The sequence below is a fragment of the Girardinichthys multiradiatus genome, chromosome 24, assembly GCF_021462225.1.
Source record: "Girardinichthys multiradiatus isolate DD_20200921_A chromosome 24, DD_fGirMul_XY1, whole genome shotgun sequence".
Taxonomy (NCBI): Eukaryota; Metazoa; Chordata; class Actinopteri; order Cyprinodontiformes; family Goodeidae; genus Girardinichthys; species Girardinichthys multiradiatus.
In genome coordinates this window covers 11,654,270-11,669,803 of record NC_061816.1, presented here as the reverse complement: position 1 = coordinate 11,669,803, position 15,534 = coordinate 11,654,270, and the positions used below count along the sequence as shown (strand labels likewise).

Here is a 15,534-nt window from a genome sequence, read left to right as displayed (position 1 = left end):
CCATTTCTTCATTTCATCAAGCCAGTTCTTGGTGGATTTACTGGTTTGTTTTGGGTCATTGTCATGTTGCAGGGCATCCTGATTTATTCCTCACCAGAAACTGCATTTCTTAGAAGGACATTTAACAGAAAGTTTTAATTATTTACTTATACAGTTTCAATCTCTCTCCAAACATGTTCAAATAGGTTAGAAAAACAGGCTTTTGTCTAGGTGTCCTATTTCACAACTATAAATAAAAACACTCCTGGTCAGAATTATTATTACTTTCTTTTAACTCCAGCATGTTAGCAATTTTGTAAATTATACAATCTCATTGCTATGGGATTATTAGTAACCCCTCAGATACTCCTTTTTTCAAGCTTTGCTCTACTGCAGTAACAGGAAATGACCTTAAAATATAAATAATGCAAAAATCTTACTTGTACCAGTCTTTGGCCTCCTCTTCATTTTAAAAAAAATGTACGATGAAGACAATACTCTTGAGCACTCAGATATTCCCAAATCCGAATCCACTCAATGCTGGACATTTATTTATTTTTATGGCAGTAGGGCTTTGGGTCCAACTGCGGGCAGGCCTTTAGGGAAAACACCAGAACAAGGACATTCCAGAGAAAGGACTTTCTAGTTGAACCACCAAAGTCTCTTTGAAAACCTCTTGTCATTAAGTATAAAAACACACACACAGGCAAAACAAGGGTAGTTTTATTTTCTTTATTTCTTTCTCTCAATAGATTTTACACTATCTTGCTGGAACCAAAGAAACAACTGACTATATAAACATAAAATAGCACAAAATATATGCAAATAATACATTTAAAAGGATTACATTGAAACTATGAATCCAATGAGGGTCTTATTGTCAGTTAAACTTTGTAAAGGAGACTGCAACCTGTAGTCTTGACTGTAGTGCCCTCTGCTGTCATAAGCTGTGAATTACATGCTCAAACTGTTCCATTGTAAGGCAATGGAAACGTGGCTACTACAGATCCAGGCGACCGGTTCAATTGCAGTCCTCCCTGTTCACTTTGTGATGCAAACTTTAAATCCTTTAAGAACAAATTACCTCAGATATAAAGAATTACATTTGAAATGAAACTCTGAAGGGATTTGAGACCGTTCAAGTCATTTTTAATAAATTTCATAAGAGCTATTAAAAACATAAAACCTCAAGCACGATGGACTCAAGATAAGGCAAAGTGTTTGGATAAGCTGAGTCTGCTCAGTTGGCCAACTGCTCAGAAAGTGCTTACATTTATCTTCTCTAACTCTCTTTTAAACCATCTCATCAACGACAGCCAACACATTTCAAGAAACCTTGAATCTCAAAAGGATCCCATACACAAGGTTTTTGCAGGTCGTACAGACATTTTTTTTTTTTATCTTTAAAAACATTCAGTACGTTATCGTTTAGTAAGTAAAGAAAAGTATTGTTTTCCTATGCAACAATATGTTGAATTAATTACCGATGCCTTTGGAGTCTAAAGGAAGTGAAAAAAACAAAAAACAAAGTGCAATCCTAAAATCTACGGATAAATACGCTTCAAATAAAACGTCTCAGTGGGGAAAGATCCTTTGTCAAGGGAAGGAGTTACATCTGAACTTAATAATTTATAGAATATTTAGTTCTTACATATATATATATATATATATATATATATATATATATTATTATATATATATCTATATAACATTGATTATTTTAAATCTAGAAGTGTTACAGTCAGTAAAGAGGCTGTTATTTGCTAATTAAAATATCAGGTCACTGTCATATTCTCATCGAAGAATAAGAAATGTTTATATCTTCTTTACAATCTACCTTGTGTACAGAATTCTAGCAAAAAAAAAACAAACAAATAAACAAACAAAAAATCAACTTAACAATGTCATTTACAAAAATACCAAACTTTAGTAACTGCAACATTTGGTTGCCACCGCAACAACTTAATATTGTTATGAAATACTATCATACTAGAGTGAAAAGTACATCTTCAAAATTTTCTTTGCATTTTTTTTTTCTCACTTTTTTTGTTGGTAAAATGTCATCTATACAATACACTTTTTTTCCTCCAATAACACAAGAAACTCTGGTGCTCTGCTCAACGCTGCCGACATGGTGATCGTTTTTCAACATTTTTATCCTCGACGAGGAGGCGAGAAAGATCCAGAACTGCTTCCAGTTCCAATGTTGGGTGAGCTTTTTAAGCCTCCCCGCTGTAACGCGACTCCTCACCTGCCGACCAGACGAAGGGCTCGATCGTTGAAAACGACCGACCCGTGCAGGAACGTTGCACAGCTCAATAAATTACATTCATCTCAGAAAAGAATAGTTTACAACATCATTTTTGAGTAAAATCTCACCGAGAGTGACGTAAGATAAATTACAATAAAATAGGACATTTTACCGCCTTTCACAAAAGGGTACGTAGCAACCAATAAGGTAATAACGGCCGATAACGTAATAGTTTTGGCCGTTTTAAATGTCATAAACAGTAATGGAACCAATAATGTAATAGTTCTTGAGCCATTAACATTTAGCCAAAAACATAAGTTATCATGCTATTGGTATAGCATTAACCCCTGTTGGCCCAAATGTGACCTTTTTGCCACTTTCTATTATTTAATAGTTCATATTTTTGCCTATGTTAATGCTAGTGGCATAGGGTTAGTAAATGGTTACTTAATTTAGCATCTGCTTACAGAAAAAACTAATTCGTTGTACAAATTTGTATAAACTCAGACTGGAAGGGGCTATTTTTTTAATGAAATTATATATTTAACCACTAGTTGGCAGCAGAGCAAACGTAGGGGTCTAAATCAAGCCCCTTTCTTGTATTTCGTTGCGTTATTAATTAATTAATTAATTAAAATATCGTAACACAAAATGGTCCTGATAACTTACACACCTCCTCAAACACTCCACTCTGCACTACACTGTTTATATTTATATAAATTGCATATATGCTATTATAACAGAAATGGGACAAAAATGTAAGAAATCCTTTATAGGTCTGGTTTGGGCCAAAGTGAACAAAATCATTATAATTTTTGATTTTTATCACACTTTTTCTGTAGAGAGCTTTTTAGGTTCAGGTACCCTCAAATGTAGAACCAAAAATTATTTAAAAAAGTAATAACTATAGTTGATAATGTAGTAATGCATAAATAGGCCATCGATGCTCGGAAATATATATGTTTTTTTGCAGATTTTGCTGTTTGCTTACCAAAATATTCATTAAGGACAAGCAATAAGAGGACTCTCTCTCCTTAATTAAAGATTCTAAGAGCCTATTTAAAAATGACCTGAAGTAGAGTATCTTTTACTTACTTAGATATATAAATTCATGATTTCATGCATGGATGAATATTCAAATAATTATTTTGAAGTGCAGCTGGTGGTTAGATCACTTAGCGAAATGGGATAGAAACATGAATATCTAACAACATGTGTTACGCAGTTATTACCCTTTCAATGTTTTATTTTAACACCATGTCAATAACACAGCTTATTGCACTGCTACAATCATGCTAGGATATTGGCTCAAAAGTTTCATAACAATATTGGCACGTTGTGGCGTTATTGGCTTTATTACATCCTGTTATTGGCCTTTATTCCATTATTGTTGCTACGGGGTACATACAGGTCACAATGTGCGTGAAAACAAAGTGGATTGTCAGTGTTGATCAAGCACCATGAGATTACATCAGAAATGTGATCAAATGGAGTAAAAACCTCCAATTTAAAAACACGAAGTTAAACATAAAATCCGAGTGAGATTTTTCTGATCTTGGCTTAAACCGAATTTTTGTTAAGGGAGGCGGAGGTTCAAACACACCTTGATAGTAGACACAACACAACTTCTTTAAATAAGTCTGAATACATTTTCTAGAACCGTGGATAGAAACTTTCAAAATAACAGACACTTTTACATACATTACACAGTTCACAATACGCAGTTTTTTTCTCTCACGTTCCTCATGTAAACTACTGAAACCGATGTAAGAAACGACGGATACACCGTGAAACGTCACCAAACATTCTACAAAGCTAGTTTTGATTTGTCGATCCATTGAACTCTCCTCTTTCAGTAAAGTCACTTGTGATGTAAAATGAGCGGCTGCCAGGAAGCTGATTCCCGGCAACAGAGTGTAATGTCTTTCCCCGAAAAGAGTCCGTACGGTTTTAACAGCCGGTGGGTTTTTATGACTCCTAGTAATCCACCTCTGGATGTTTATGTGTCATTGATGAGCTTTTTAACATTTTTTTAGGCACTTCTACAGTTTTCTAAAATGGAAACAGGATTATCGGTGATAGTAGGGTTGGACAGGACAACCGACGGTCACAGATAGCCCTCCAGTTCAAGTTCAAGTCATCTTTTTGCTTGACGAGTGTCGTCAAATGCACCGTTTTCTTTTTTTTTTTTTTTCAAACTTTTTTTTGTTTGTTTTTGTTTAGATTTAGCACTTAAATCCCTCACATGTCCCCCGGTCCTAAAAAATAAAACAAACAAACTCTTCTACCAGGCCTGGAGTTGCCATCTTTTGCAAGTCCTTGCTTAAAGTTGCAGTCTGCCGGCAGACCATCAGTTTCCTGATACGACACATACAACGCACACAGTCGCACGTACACACACAAGGCTTGGTATGCCTGAAGTTAACCCTCCAGCTCTGTCAAGCCCTTGGCACAGGCTCGAGCTTTTAGCCTCTCCAGTCCTGACTGCATGCATACAAGCTGAATTCGGCGTCACGGCAAATAAAGGGCGAGCAGGTCGACTTTGCAGCAATGGCGAAATTAAAAGTAGACGAATTTAGGAGGGCCTGTGCTCTATGGTAACCAACTTTGGCAAGATGTTTCCAGGGATAAAATGTTGGGCAAGAGGATGAGCTTCAGCATCTGGGGCAGGTGGAGGCACCCTGACCTGTGACAGGATGATTAACGTTTTAAACAGCGAGAGAGAAAAAAACCCTTCCGAAAAAGCCGAATGCGAAGGTGTGGTTCTGTGTAGGAGCTCTTTAAGTCTGCTGCTTCAACCAAACATCTGCTTCAACCAACCAAAGGGGCGAACGCTGCGCAGAATTTCTAAAATAAATATGCAAGAGGAGATATTCCACTGTATCTATAGTGTATCTGCTATGTATGCACTATACATAAGAATATTTGTTACTTTTTTATGTTCATATTCTGTTTTCTAGCAATACATACAGTATTTTATATATTACGTGTGTGTATCTTTTGTTTTCTGTGTGTGTGAGTGTGTATGTGTGTGTGTTACACCGGCACTGCAGTTCTTGTGGTTAAATTGAAGTGTTACACTCTTAGCATGCAGGTTGCTGGACCTCTATGGGAGAGGCAAGGTAGTATTTACAGAGGGGCTGTTTTGGGCTTCCTAGTGCAGCTTCGTGACACTCTGCTTCCCTCCTGACGCTCACTTCAGGATGATCTGCAAGCCGGAGACACAGAAACAACAGAGGAAGAGATTGTTTTCAGTGCATCCATAACACAAATGTTCACAAGCTAAAGTCATATGTTGGTGATCCTGAAATTTCAGTTATTTTTAAATACATAAAAACTGGTTTTGGCAACTGAGGATGTGGCTCCAGCAATACTTGCCCTTTCTGCTAATTATCATCAAAATAAGTTTCAAAGTGCTTGTAAGATCATCTTATTCTACCTCTTGTACAAGGGTATACTAAGACATGTCTAATCTAAGTAACGTTTCTTTTGGTTTGACTGCTCCCATATCACAACTTCACAGGGCTGTGGTGGAGCCTAATTTCTCTGAGGAACACTCAGACATTAAGGCAACACTGAGGTGGAGAGATATCAATAAAACAAAGTCTCAGACAGAACCAGACAGTCTTAGTTGTTGCTGAGTTGGGACTATTCCACATTCCTGCTGTTCCACACTTCTTATGAGGGCAGCCTCTAACCACATCCATAAAACCTTTGACATTCTGTCACATTACAACCACAAACAGTGTCTATCAATGGTATTTTATTTATAGAGCAGCACAAAGTAGATTGAAAGAAGAGCATCTACAATAATTAATGCTTTTTTCTTGTCTCCGACTCTCACTTTGATTGAGGTTTGAACTTTAACTCGGCTAATTTAAAAACAAGAATATGTCCTGATCCAAACAACTGTAGCTCTGGTTAGATGTTTAGGGTTGTTGTCCTGCTGGAAGGTGAACCTTCACACCAGTCTTAACTCTCTTAGAGGCTGTCTTCTAGCTTTTCTTCCAGCATTGCACTGTATCTAGTCCCATCTAGCTGCCCGTCAACTCTGACCAGCTTTTTTGTCACTACTAAAGAAAAGCGTTCCCACAGCATGATGCTGCCAACACCATGCTCTATTGTAGGGATTTTGTGTTTAAGGGGATGTGCAGTGCTAATTTTCAACCACGCATACATTTGCATGTCTGTTAATAAGTTTTGGTCTCAGACCAGAGTATTCCACATGTCTGCTGAGTCTCCTACATGGCTTGAGGAAAAACCACAAACCGCAACTTTTTTTGAATTTCTTCCTGCACCTCTTCTATGAAGGCCAGATTTATATATAGTCAATGTCTTGATTTTCCAACTTGAGCTAGGGATCTCAGCAGCTCCTCCAGAGTTACTATGGGTATTGACTGTTCTTGATTAATGCTCTCCTTGCCTAGGGTATCAGTGTAGGTGGACAAACATGTCTTGGTAGATTTATTGTTGTGCCATACTCTAATAACGGATTGACTCAATCTTGCCCCTGACCCGTCTGCTGTGTTCCTCAGCCTTCATGATAATACACAGACGGGCTCTATTTACTAATTAGCCGACTTGTGAAGGCAATCGGTTCCACTGGATTTTAATTTGAGATATCAGAGTAAATCTGCCTGCATTCAAATGCCTGCCACACTTTTCAGATTTTTATCTGTGAAAGAAATGGAAAAACCATGCATCATTTTTTCCACCTCACAATTATATATTGGTTTGTATTGTTCTATAGTATAAAATTCAAATAAAATACATTAAAGTTTGTGGCTGTTCTGTGGCAAAATGCGAAAAGGGCTGTGAATATAACTATATTTCCATTAGTATATGATGTTCTTTAAGGTCACCCTTTACCCCTTTATGAGGTAATAACCGATTCGCAAAAAATAAAATAGGAAGACAGACAAATATGAGGTAAGAGAATCTTTGAAGGGGGTAAAGGTAGAGGAGCTGCAGGCTGCAATCATGTTGGTTGCCCCAGGCAGAAAGCCAATGAAGAACAAAGCGCTGCATGGTTCCAGTTAATAGTCGGCAAACAGCCAGCAGGACAGAAGCCACTGATCCCATCACACACAACATATGGACAGCACAGTATGTGATGTGAACACTCCACTGCAGAGGCAAGCGATACATTGCATAAAATGGAGCAGAGGTTCAGAGCAGTGATGCCAGCAGCAACAAAGTGGTTTTGACACAGATGATGATTTAGTTAAGAATCATGAAACAATCTGTATACGTAGCTGAATCTAATCGTGCAGTTCATAAGTAAAACTGAAGTAAAAGGACTCTGCCACTAGAGGGTGCTGCAGCTCCAAAAGACATCCGCAGCAGCAGTAGCAGCAGTGATGTTACCAGGGACACAGCGATGGCAGCACATGGTTAATATTATGCTCAGACATGGAATGATGTGATTGGCTCCTTCATGTCGTGTCACATCAATGGTTCAGGGGTCGTGAGTTGACCAGACTCTGAACCTGTCGCCCTGTCTGCAACAATCTGAGGGGTTTGCATTGCTTCAAACATCTATATGTGCATTTTTTAACATCTTGTCTAGTAGATTTTCAGAAACTACCTGGATATTGAAAAGAGATTCAAACCAGCTGGGTTTGGGCCATCAGCTGGTGAAAACGGTGACCAGGGGGGCCACTGCAGCATGTGTCACCAATAAAAACCAGTCTGGCTCTGTGTTTGATAAAACCACATGACTGGGACAAGTGGAGTAAACAAGGCGTGGACTGCATGCAGCACAGCTGATAATGAGGATGATGGTGATGATGATGTGCGTTTACTGCTTCCAAACTGCTTGGTGGGAGGAAAGGAGGCAAACGGAGGCAGACAGCGAAGGCTGACGTCACCCTTTTTTCCAGCTCCTTGTCCCACATGCATCTTTAAAGAGTGGTTCAGCTTCCTGCTGCTACTGCTGCTGCATGCCAATTACAGGAAGAGACGGTGACTCACAGGAAGTGTGCGCGCTGCTGGCCTATGAGGAGCAATACGATATTGGGTAATGGGGCTGTGATTAATGGCGATGGAGAAAGGGAGATCAAATTTCTGTTTTTGCTTGTGCTTTTGAAACAAAATGTCAGTCCACTCTGCTCCCATCAGATGGAATATCTGCACAGTTTGAAAAGTACTTTTAATTATTTGATCTTAAAAGAGGTATTTGTCATACATTCATAAAAGATGGTTACAATTTCTGAACATCAAGGGAGAAGAACCAAAAGAAAACACTAAAAACATCAAGCGCCTGGCTGTTGCATCTTAACATGTGGAGCACGTTTCTGCGTGTCCTCAGAGCACCTCTGCACAGATCCAGCAGGAAATGACTGCCAGCTGTGTGAGCTAGGCCAGAGTGCTGCCGCCATCCTGAAATCTCCAGGCAGTCTAACCTGTCCCTCCTTCCAACGCTCGGCAACAGGGGGGCCGTCGCTCGTTCGGAGGCCATTTTTAGATAGTCCCTCTGATTATTTTTCCTGTCTGTCTCACCCTAACAAATGTATCCTGGAACTGTTGTCTCAAACGATTTATCTCTCGCTTTACTCCTACATTCAGGAAAATGCAAAGAAGAAGCGGAAACAGGCATACAGTTGAAACTAGATATTTATATATAGCGTATGGAAAGACACATAGCCTTTTTTCTCACTGTCCCTTTGCAGATGCACTTAGGGACGAAGACCTTAGCTTTTAGAAACATGTCCTGTGGTCTAATGAAACTCAAATTAAAGTGTTTGGCCATAGTGACTATTGTTCTGCTTGGAGGAAAAAAAGGGAGCAGAACATCAATCCAACTGTGAAGTATGGGAGTGGCAGTATCATGCTGTGTGAGTTTTGTTTTTGCAGCAGGAGGGACTGGTGCATTTCACAAAAAAGATAGAGGAAAGAACATTATGTGGAACTATTAAAGCAACATCTCAAGACATCAGCCTGGGAGTTAAAGCTTTAGTGTGGTTTAATGTAAGACAGTCTTTTCATACAGTGCATATAAATAACCGGTTTCAACTGTAGCTCAAATGTGGCTACTTTTAAAAGCAAGCTGTAGGGGTTTTTCTGTGCATTTTCTTGAAGGCGTGTGTTTGCGTCGCACACGAGCACTGCAGATGATGTCCCTGCTGCCGATGGAGAGGCTTTATTGCTTCGGTCAACAAGAAAAGCGGAAAATAAAACTTAGACAAGAACATGCAAAACAAAACCAGGAAGTGGTGCAACATAACACAAGTACTACTTGCAAATGTGGGAGCTCTGAAGAAGTGCTTTTCAGGAGAGCGTTGTGGATTCAAATGGAAAGAAAAGGCGCTGCTCAGTTAGCCCCTTCTGCTTTAAACTGTGTGGAAAACACCCACTCACTGGCAGCCGCATGGATGATTGGAGTATGGCTAAGCTGCAGGTTGTTGCAGCTCACTATTAGGAGGCAGTACTTATTCAGAGCTCCGGGGACTGATGAAAGAAAGCTTTAAAAGGAGCAAACCTGATTGGCTGGTGCTGTTGCTGCGTAGGGGACACTTGTGGCAGGAGTTGTTGCTGCAGAGACAGTAGCAGGCGTAGCACTGTACATCATTGGGACTTTGTTTTTGAGGAGGGGTGAAAGGGAGGAGGGGAGAGGGAGGGGTAGCAGTGAACAGGTGGGTGGAGCATTATGGCAACCATGGAAACAGTCGTGGCACGCGTGTCGACGGCAACGTTTGTCGATGGTGGTGGCGGATGTGGTGAGAGAGCCAGCAAGCCATCGTTAGGGTTACACCGGCAGATGGCATGCAACCATTCACAATGCAAAGCAAGGAGGACAGAAAGAAAGAGAGGAAGAAAAGGACAGCATGGGAGAAAAAAAAAAAAAAAAAACAAGAGGAGAGAACCTGATTACAATCACAAGTAAGGAAATTTATATGGAAAATCAGTTTTATGTCTTTCCCAGAGAAGTTAAATACGCATTTCTGATGCACTGGCGGGAATTATGGTCAGCAGGGGCGACAAATTTAGCTTTTTAAACCAGTTGGCCTGACTAATTGAACAGCAGGAATATGCCACATGGCTTCTGGCAGAGTGCCAGAAACATGCAATTCTAAGGAATTATGGAAATATGTTAAAAGGACCTATTTATAGTTGGTGCCTTGCAAACAATATTCAGACCCCTTGAACGTTTTCACAACATGTTTCATTTCCCTTCTGCTTCACAATTCGGCTTTACTTTGTGCTCTTCTATCAAGTTTGTAGTTGCTACGCGACAAAATGTGAAAAAGAATACTTTTGCAAGGTGCTGCAACTTCATGTCAACGATTGTCCCAATTATGTTTCCAGTTATGTCTAATTTCTCTGGGAAACTGATTTAAATTTCCTGGTTAACACAGCACAGCAAACAGAAGCTATATTAGAGCTTTACAAAATATCGAATCAGCACTTTAATCATAAACAAAACAGTCATTAGCAAGAGAGTCAGTCAGTAGGGAGAGCTTAAAGCTGCAGCTCCTTCAGGTGATGCAAACTGCAAATGAAACATTTGAGGCATATTGCAACCTAGAGAAATGCACAGTTTGATTAAATAATATCCATAAATGTTCCAGCACCACCTTAAGCGGTGGCACAGGGAAGTGATGTCATTTTGTCTCACCTGTAAGGGCTGCAGAGAGCCTCCCACCCCCAACCCAACCCCCACTAAATCAGTCCTTGTGTGTGTGTGTGAGAGAGAGAGAGAGAGAGAGACAGCAATGTCAGGACCTACCAAGACTGCTGGGGGTCATGCACAACACTGACCCTGTTGTTTTTATGCAGAGAAAGACAGAGAGAAGGAGCGAGACACAGAGAGAGAGAGAGAGAGAGAGGGGGGAGGGAGGGAAAAAATTGGTTAATTGAGGAGGAGGAGAACAACAAAGTTAGACAAGACAAAAACAAAAAGAATCAGTCAGCTCAGATGCTACTGTTACAGCAGTGATGCTACCTAATAATGAAAGCAGTCGACAAAAGCAAGCAAAGTCGTTCTCCTCACAGAGTTCTATATTAGTGGGAGGAACTGCAGCTACATCAAACATCAACCAATGCTGTGGTACACAGGAAAGTCTCTGAGTTTAACATCTTGCAAAGAAAGCTCTGAGAAAGTGGGCATAATACCATGGATCACTTAAGTTTAACTAGTTTGGTTTTTATATTTCTGCAGTGATTTCCTCAGTGGCTATTAAATACTGCAGCTGAGTCAATTTACACAACTGCTGTATAAAAGCGGAGGGACCTATATTCCAATAAAGTGCAGAGATGTAGCATTCAGTTCCGATAAGGGGGAGGAAAATAAAACTAAGGAAGTGAGCAAAACAGTGGCATCATGCAGAGTTCATCAGGTTCAGTTTTACATCCAGCTTTAGATTAAATTAGGATAGGTTGAGTTTATTTTATCACAGGTTTTCAAAACCTTTTAGATCTTATCTGACTTTATGTTTTGGACCAACCCAACCTATCCAACCTAGCTCATTAATAACGCTTTGTAAAATTAGTCGAACCTTTGAAGGTTTTTTTTTAACATGTTTTATTGGGAATTTATGTCATAGACCACCACAACATTCTAAAGAGGAAGGAAAGTGATATCTGGTTTTCAAGGTTTCTTTTACAAATACAGGTCCTTCTCAAAATATTAGCATATTGTGATAAAGTTAATTATTTTCCCTAATGTCATGATGAAAATGTAACATTCATATATTTTAGATTCATTGCACACTAACTGAAATATTTCAGGTCTTTTATTGTCTTAATACGGATGATTTTGGCATACAGCTCATGAAAACCCAAAATTCCTATCTCACAAAATTAGCATATCATTAAAAGGGTCTCTAAACGAGCTATGAACCTAATCATCTGAATCAACGAGTTAACTCTAAACACCTGCAAAAGATTCCTGAGGCCTTTAAAACTCCCAGCCTGGTTCATCACTCAAAACCCCAATCATGGGTAAGACTGCCGACCTGACTGCTGTCCAGAAGGCCACTATTGACACCCTCAAGCAAGAGGGTAAGACACAGAAAGACATTTCTGAACGAATAGGCTGTTCCCAGAGTGCTGTATCAAGGCACCTCAGTGGGAAGTCTGTGGGAAGGAAAAAGTGTGGCAGAAAACGCTGCACAACGAGAAGAGGTGACCGGACCCTGAGGAAGATTGTGGAGAAGGGCTGATTCCAGACCTTGGGGGACCTGCGGAAGCAGTGGACTGAGTCTGGAGTAGAAACATCCAGAGCCACCGTGCACAGGCGTGTGCAGGAAATGGGCTACAGGTGCCGCATTCACCAGGTCAAGCCACTTTTGAACCAGAAACAGCGGCAGAAGCGCCTGACCTGGGCTACAGAGAAGCAGCACTGGACTGTTGCTCAGTGGTCCAAAGTACTTTTTTCGGATGAAAGCAAATTCTGCATGTCATTCGGAAATCAAGGTGCCAGAGTCTGGAGGAAGACTGGGGAGAAGGAAATGCCAAAATGCCAGAAGTCCAGTGTCAAGTTACCCACAGTCAGTGATGGTCTGGGGTGCCGTGTCAGCTGCTGGTGTTGGTCCACTGTGTTTTATCAAGGGCAGGGTCAATGCAGCTAGCTATCAGGAGATTTTGGAGCACTTCATGCTTCCATCTGCTGAAAAGCTTTATGGAGATGAAGATTTCATTTTTCAGCACGACCTGGCACCTGCTCACAGTGCCAAAACCACTGGTAAATGGTTTACTGACCATGGTATCACTGTGCTCAATTGGCCTGCCAACTCTCCTGACCTGAACCCCATAGAGAATCTGTGGGATATTGTGAAGAGAACGTTGAGAGACTCAAGACCCAACACTCTGGATGAGCTAAAGGCCGCTATCGAAGCATCCTGGGCCTCCTTAAGACCTCAGCAGTGCCACAGGCTGATTGCCTCCATGCCACGACGCATTGAAGCAGTCATTTCTGCAAAAGGATTCCCGACCAAGTATTGAGTGCATAACTGTACATGATTATTTGAAGGTTGACGTTTTTTGTATTAAAAACACTTTTCTTTTATTGGTCGGATGAAATATGCTAATTTTGTGAGATAGGAATTTTGGGTTTTCATGAGCTGTATGCCAAAATCATCCTGTATTAAGACAATAAAAGACCTGAAATATTTCAGTTAGTGTGCAATGAATCTAAAATATATGAATGTTAAATTTTCATCATTACATTATGGAAAATAATGAACTTTATCACAATATGCTAATATTTTGAGAAGGACCTGTACAAAAACCTAAATGTTTATGCAAAAATGGACCAGCTAGAGCCAGATTGGATGAAGATAATATGTGAACATAATGTTTTCAAGTTTCAGATCTGGACTTTGACTAGGTCATTCTAACAAATTGATATAAACTATTCCACTGTAGCCTTAGCTGAACATTTAGAGTCGTTGTCCAGCTGGAAGGTGAACCTCCACTCCAGCCTCAAGTCTACTGCAGGATTTCTTCCAGGATTAACCTGGCTTTAGCTGTACCCATCTTCGCATTAACTAGGATCAGCTTCCCTGTCCCTGCATCCCCACAGCATGATGCTGCCACCATGGGGATCATGTGTTCAAGGTAGTAGTAATTAGCCACACTTGGTATTTACATGTAGGGGAAAAAGTCCAATTGTAATCACATCAGACCAGAGCACCTTCTTCCACACGTTTGCTGTGTCCTTTACATGACTTATAGCTAACTGCAGGTCAGAAGTCATGCGGCTTTCTTTCAGCAATCTTGCCACTCCTCTTAAAAGCCAGATTTGTGGCATGCACAATTAACAGTTTCCCCCACCTGAGCTGTGGATCTCTGCAGCTCCTCTATTCACAATGAGCCTCCTGGCTGCTTCTCGGATTAATGCTCTCCTTGGAATGAATAACTACACACAAATTGTCTATTTACTTTTAAGGTGACTTCTGAAGGGAGTTAGTTCTGCATATATAATTTAGAAGTACAGGGGGACTGAATATAGATGGTGTGTCGCATAAAATCCCAATACAACTTCTTTAAGTTTGTGGTTGTGACAAAACAAACAGCAGAGAGGTTCAAGGGGTAGAAATAATAACTAGTAGAAAAACTACTGCCTGTTTCTGCTTGTTCCTATAGTCTTTAGCACTTTATTAAGGTTGAAATGAAAAGATGGTCGTTAACTAATTTGGGAAAAAAGGAATAAAGAAATTCTAAGAAAATCTGACCTATAAAATCGAGCTTTTTTCCTTCAGCAGCTGTAATATATCATGTTTTGTTGCTCTGGTCAAAGCCATCGCTGGCCTTCCACCCGGCAACATTTATACTGTTTATAGACGGGAATCAGAGCTGTCCTAAACAGCAGCAAACAGACTTCCATTGTAGATGTGAAGCCACCAAAAAAACAAGTTTGTGATTAATATGATTGCCAAGATCTATCCGTGACTCTGTGCATGTCTATACATGCATCTGCAGCTTAATGCCATATGGATGAACTGGAAGATCTTACCTGTGGGAAAGAAAGCGGGCTGCTGGAGCTGTGCGTTGGCCAGCGCCTGCTGGTAGTGCAAAACACTGGGGTTGAACAGAGAGCTTGCTCCGTTGCTCTTCTCAAGTGCTGGTCTCTTTGGTAGGGGCTGGAGGACACCGTGGGGGAACGCCTTATCACACACAAACAGAAGCACAGATTTGAGCTTTACGCCAACTCAAATCAACACTAATATCACTGTAATGTGTTATTTTTCTCTATGCACGGCACATAAAAGGCAAGAAATGGAAACACATTAAAGAAAGTAGCGTGGTAGCTGGAATAATTTTAGCTTTATGTTCATTACTACAAAAAACAATCTAGAAAATCCACAGGTGATCATAAAGGATTAAGGTCTACACATTAAAGTGTCTTACAGGGTTTCACAACAACAAAAGAGCCAAATTAAATTCTGTGAGTGGCTACAAGTACAATTAAAGAAGCTACATGCAAAGCAAAAGGTGAAAGGTCCAAGTACCAGGTCTACAGTTGCCTCGAGGGGTCGCTTCATTGCTTTGGCAGTCGACTGAGTCTTTAATTAGCAGGCAGCGAGCACATGATGGCAGTGGGCCAATGGGATTCAAGCGTATTAACATACAGGTAACAGCAAGCAGAGGTGCATCATGGGGGACAGCATTGCATTGTGGATAGGTGAGAAGGAAAAAAACAAAAACAAAAATAATCTGAATGCCAGTATACCACATACAAAACAATAGGCATGCACATAAACAAAAGATTTGTTTCGTTTAACTTTAAAGAAACACAGCTACTATTTTAATTAGTACCAAAGCAAAAAAAAAGCAGCTATATTACCCTTTGGTTAAAAAGC

The 15,534-nt window shown here is 40.2% G+C and overlaps 1 protein-coding gene across 12 annotated transcripts in view; it reads right to left on the bottom strand.

The window, feature by feature from the left end:
* Positions 1-696: 696 nt before the first annotated feature.
* mbnl2 (muscleblind-like splicing regulator 2) overlaps positions 697-15,534 on the bottom strand; it is a 54,424-nt gene continuing 39,586 nt past the window's right edge. For 5 of the 12 annotated variants that reach the window (XM_047354956.1, XM_047354953.1, XM_047354958.1 and 2 more), the window contains 4 exons: positions 15,184-15,237; positions 14,688-14,838; positions 10,959-10,991; positions 697-5,438 (listed from right to left, as the gene is read on the bottom strand). In XM_047354956.1, coding sequence (XP_047210912.1) covers positions 5,314-5,438; positions 10,959-10,991; positions 14,688-14,838; positions 15,184-15,237 — 363 coding nt within the window. In that variant the 3' untranslated portion in view covers positions 697-5,313. Of the gene's footprint in view, positions 5,439-9,710; positions 9,806-10,958; positions 10,992-14,687; positions 14,839-15,183; positions 15,238-15,534 lie in introns of all 12 variants that reach the window. The other 7 variants (XM_047354962.1, XM_047354959.1, XM_047354964.1 and 4 more) reach the window with 7 other exon arrangements.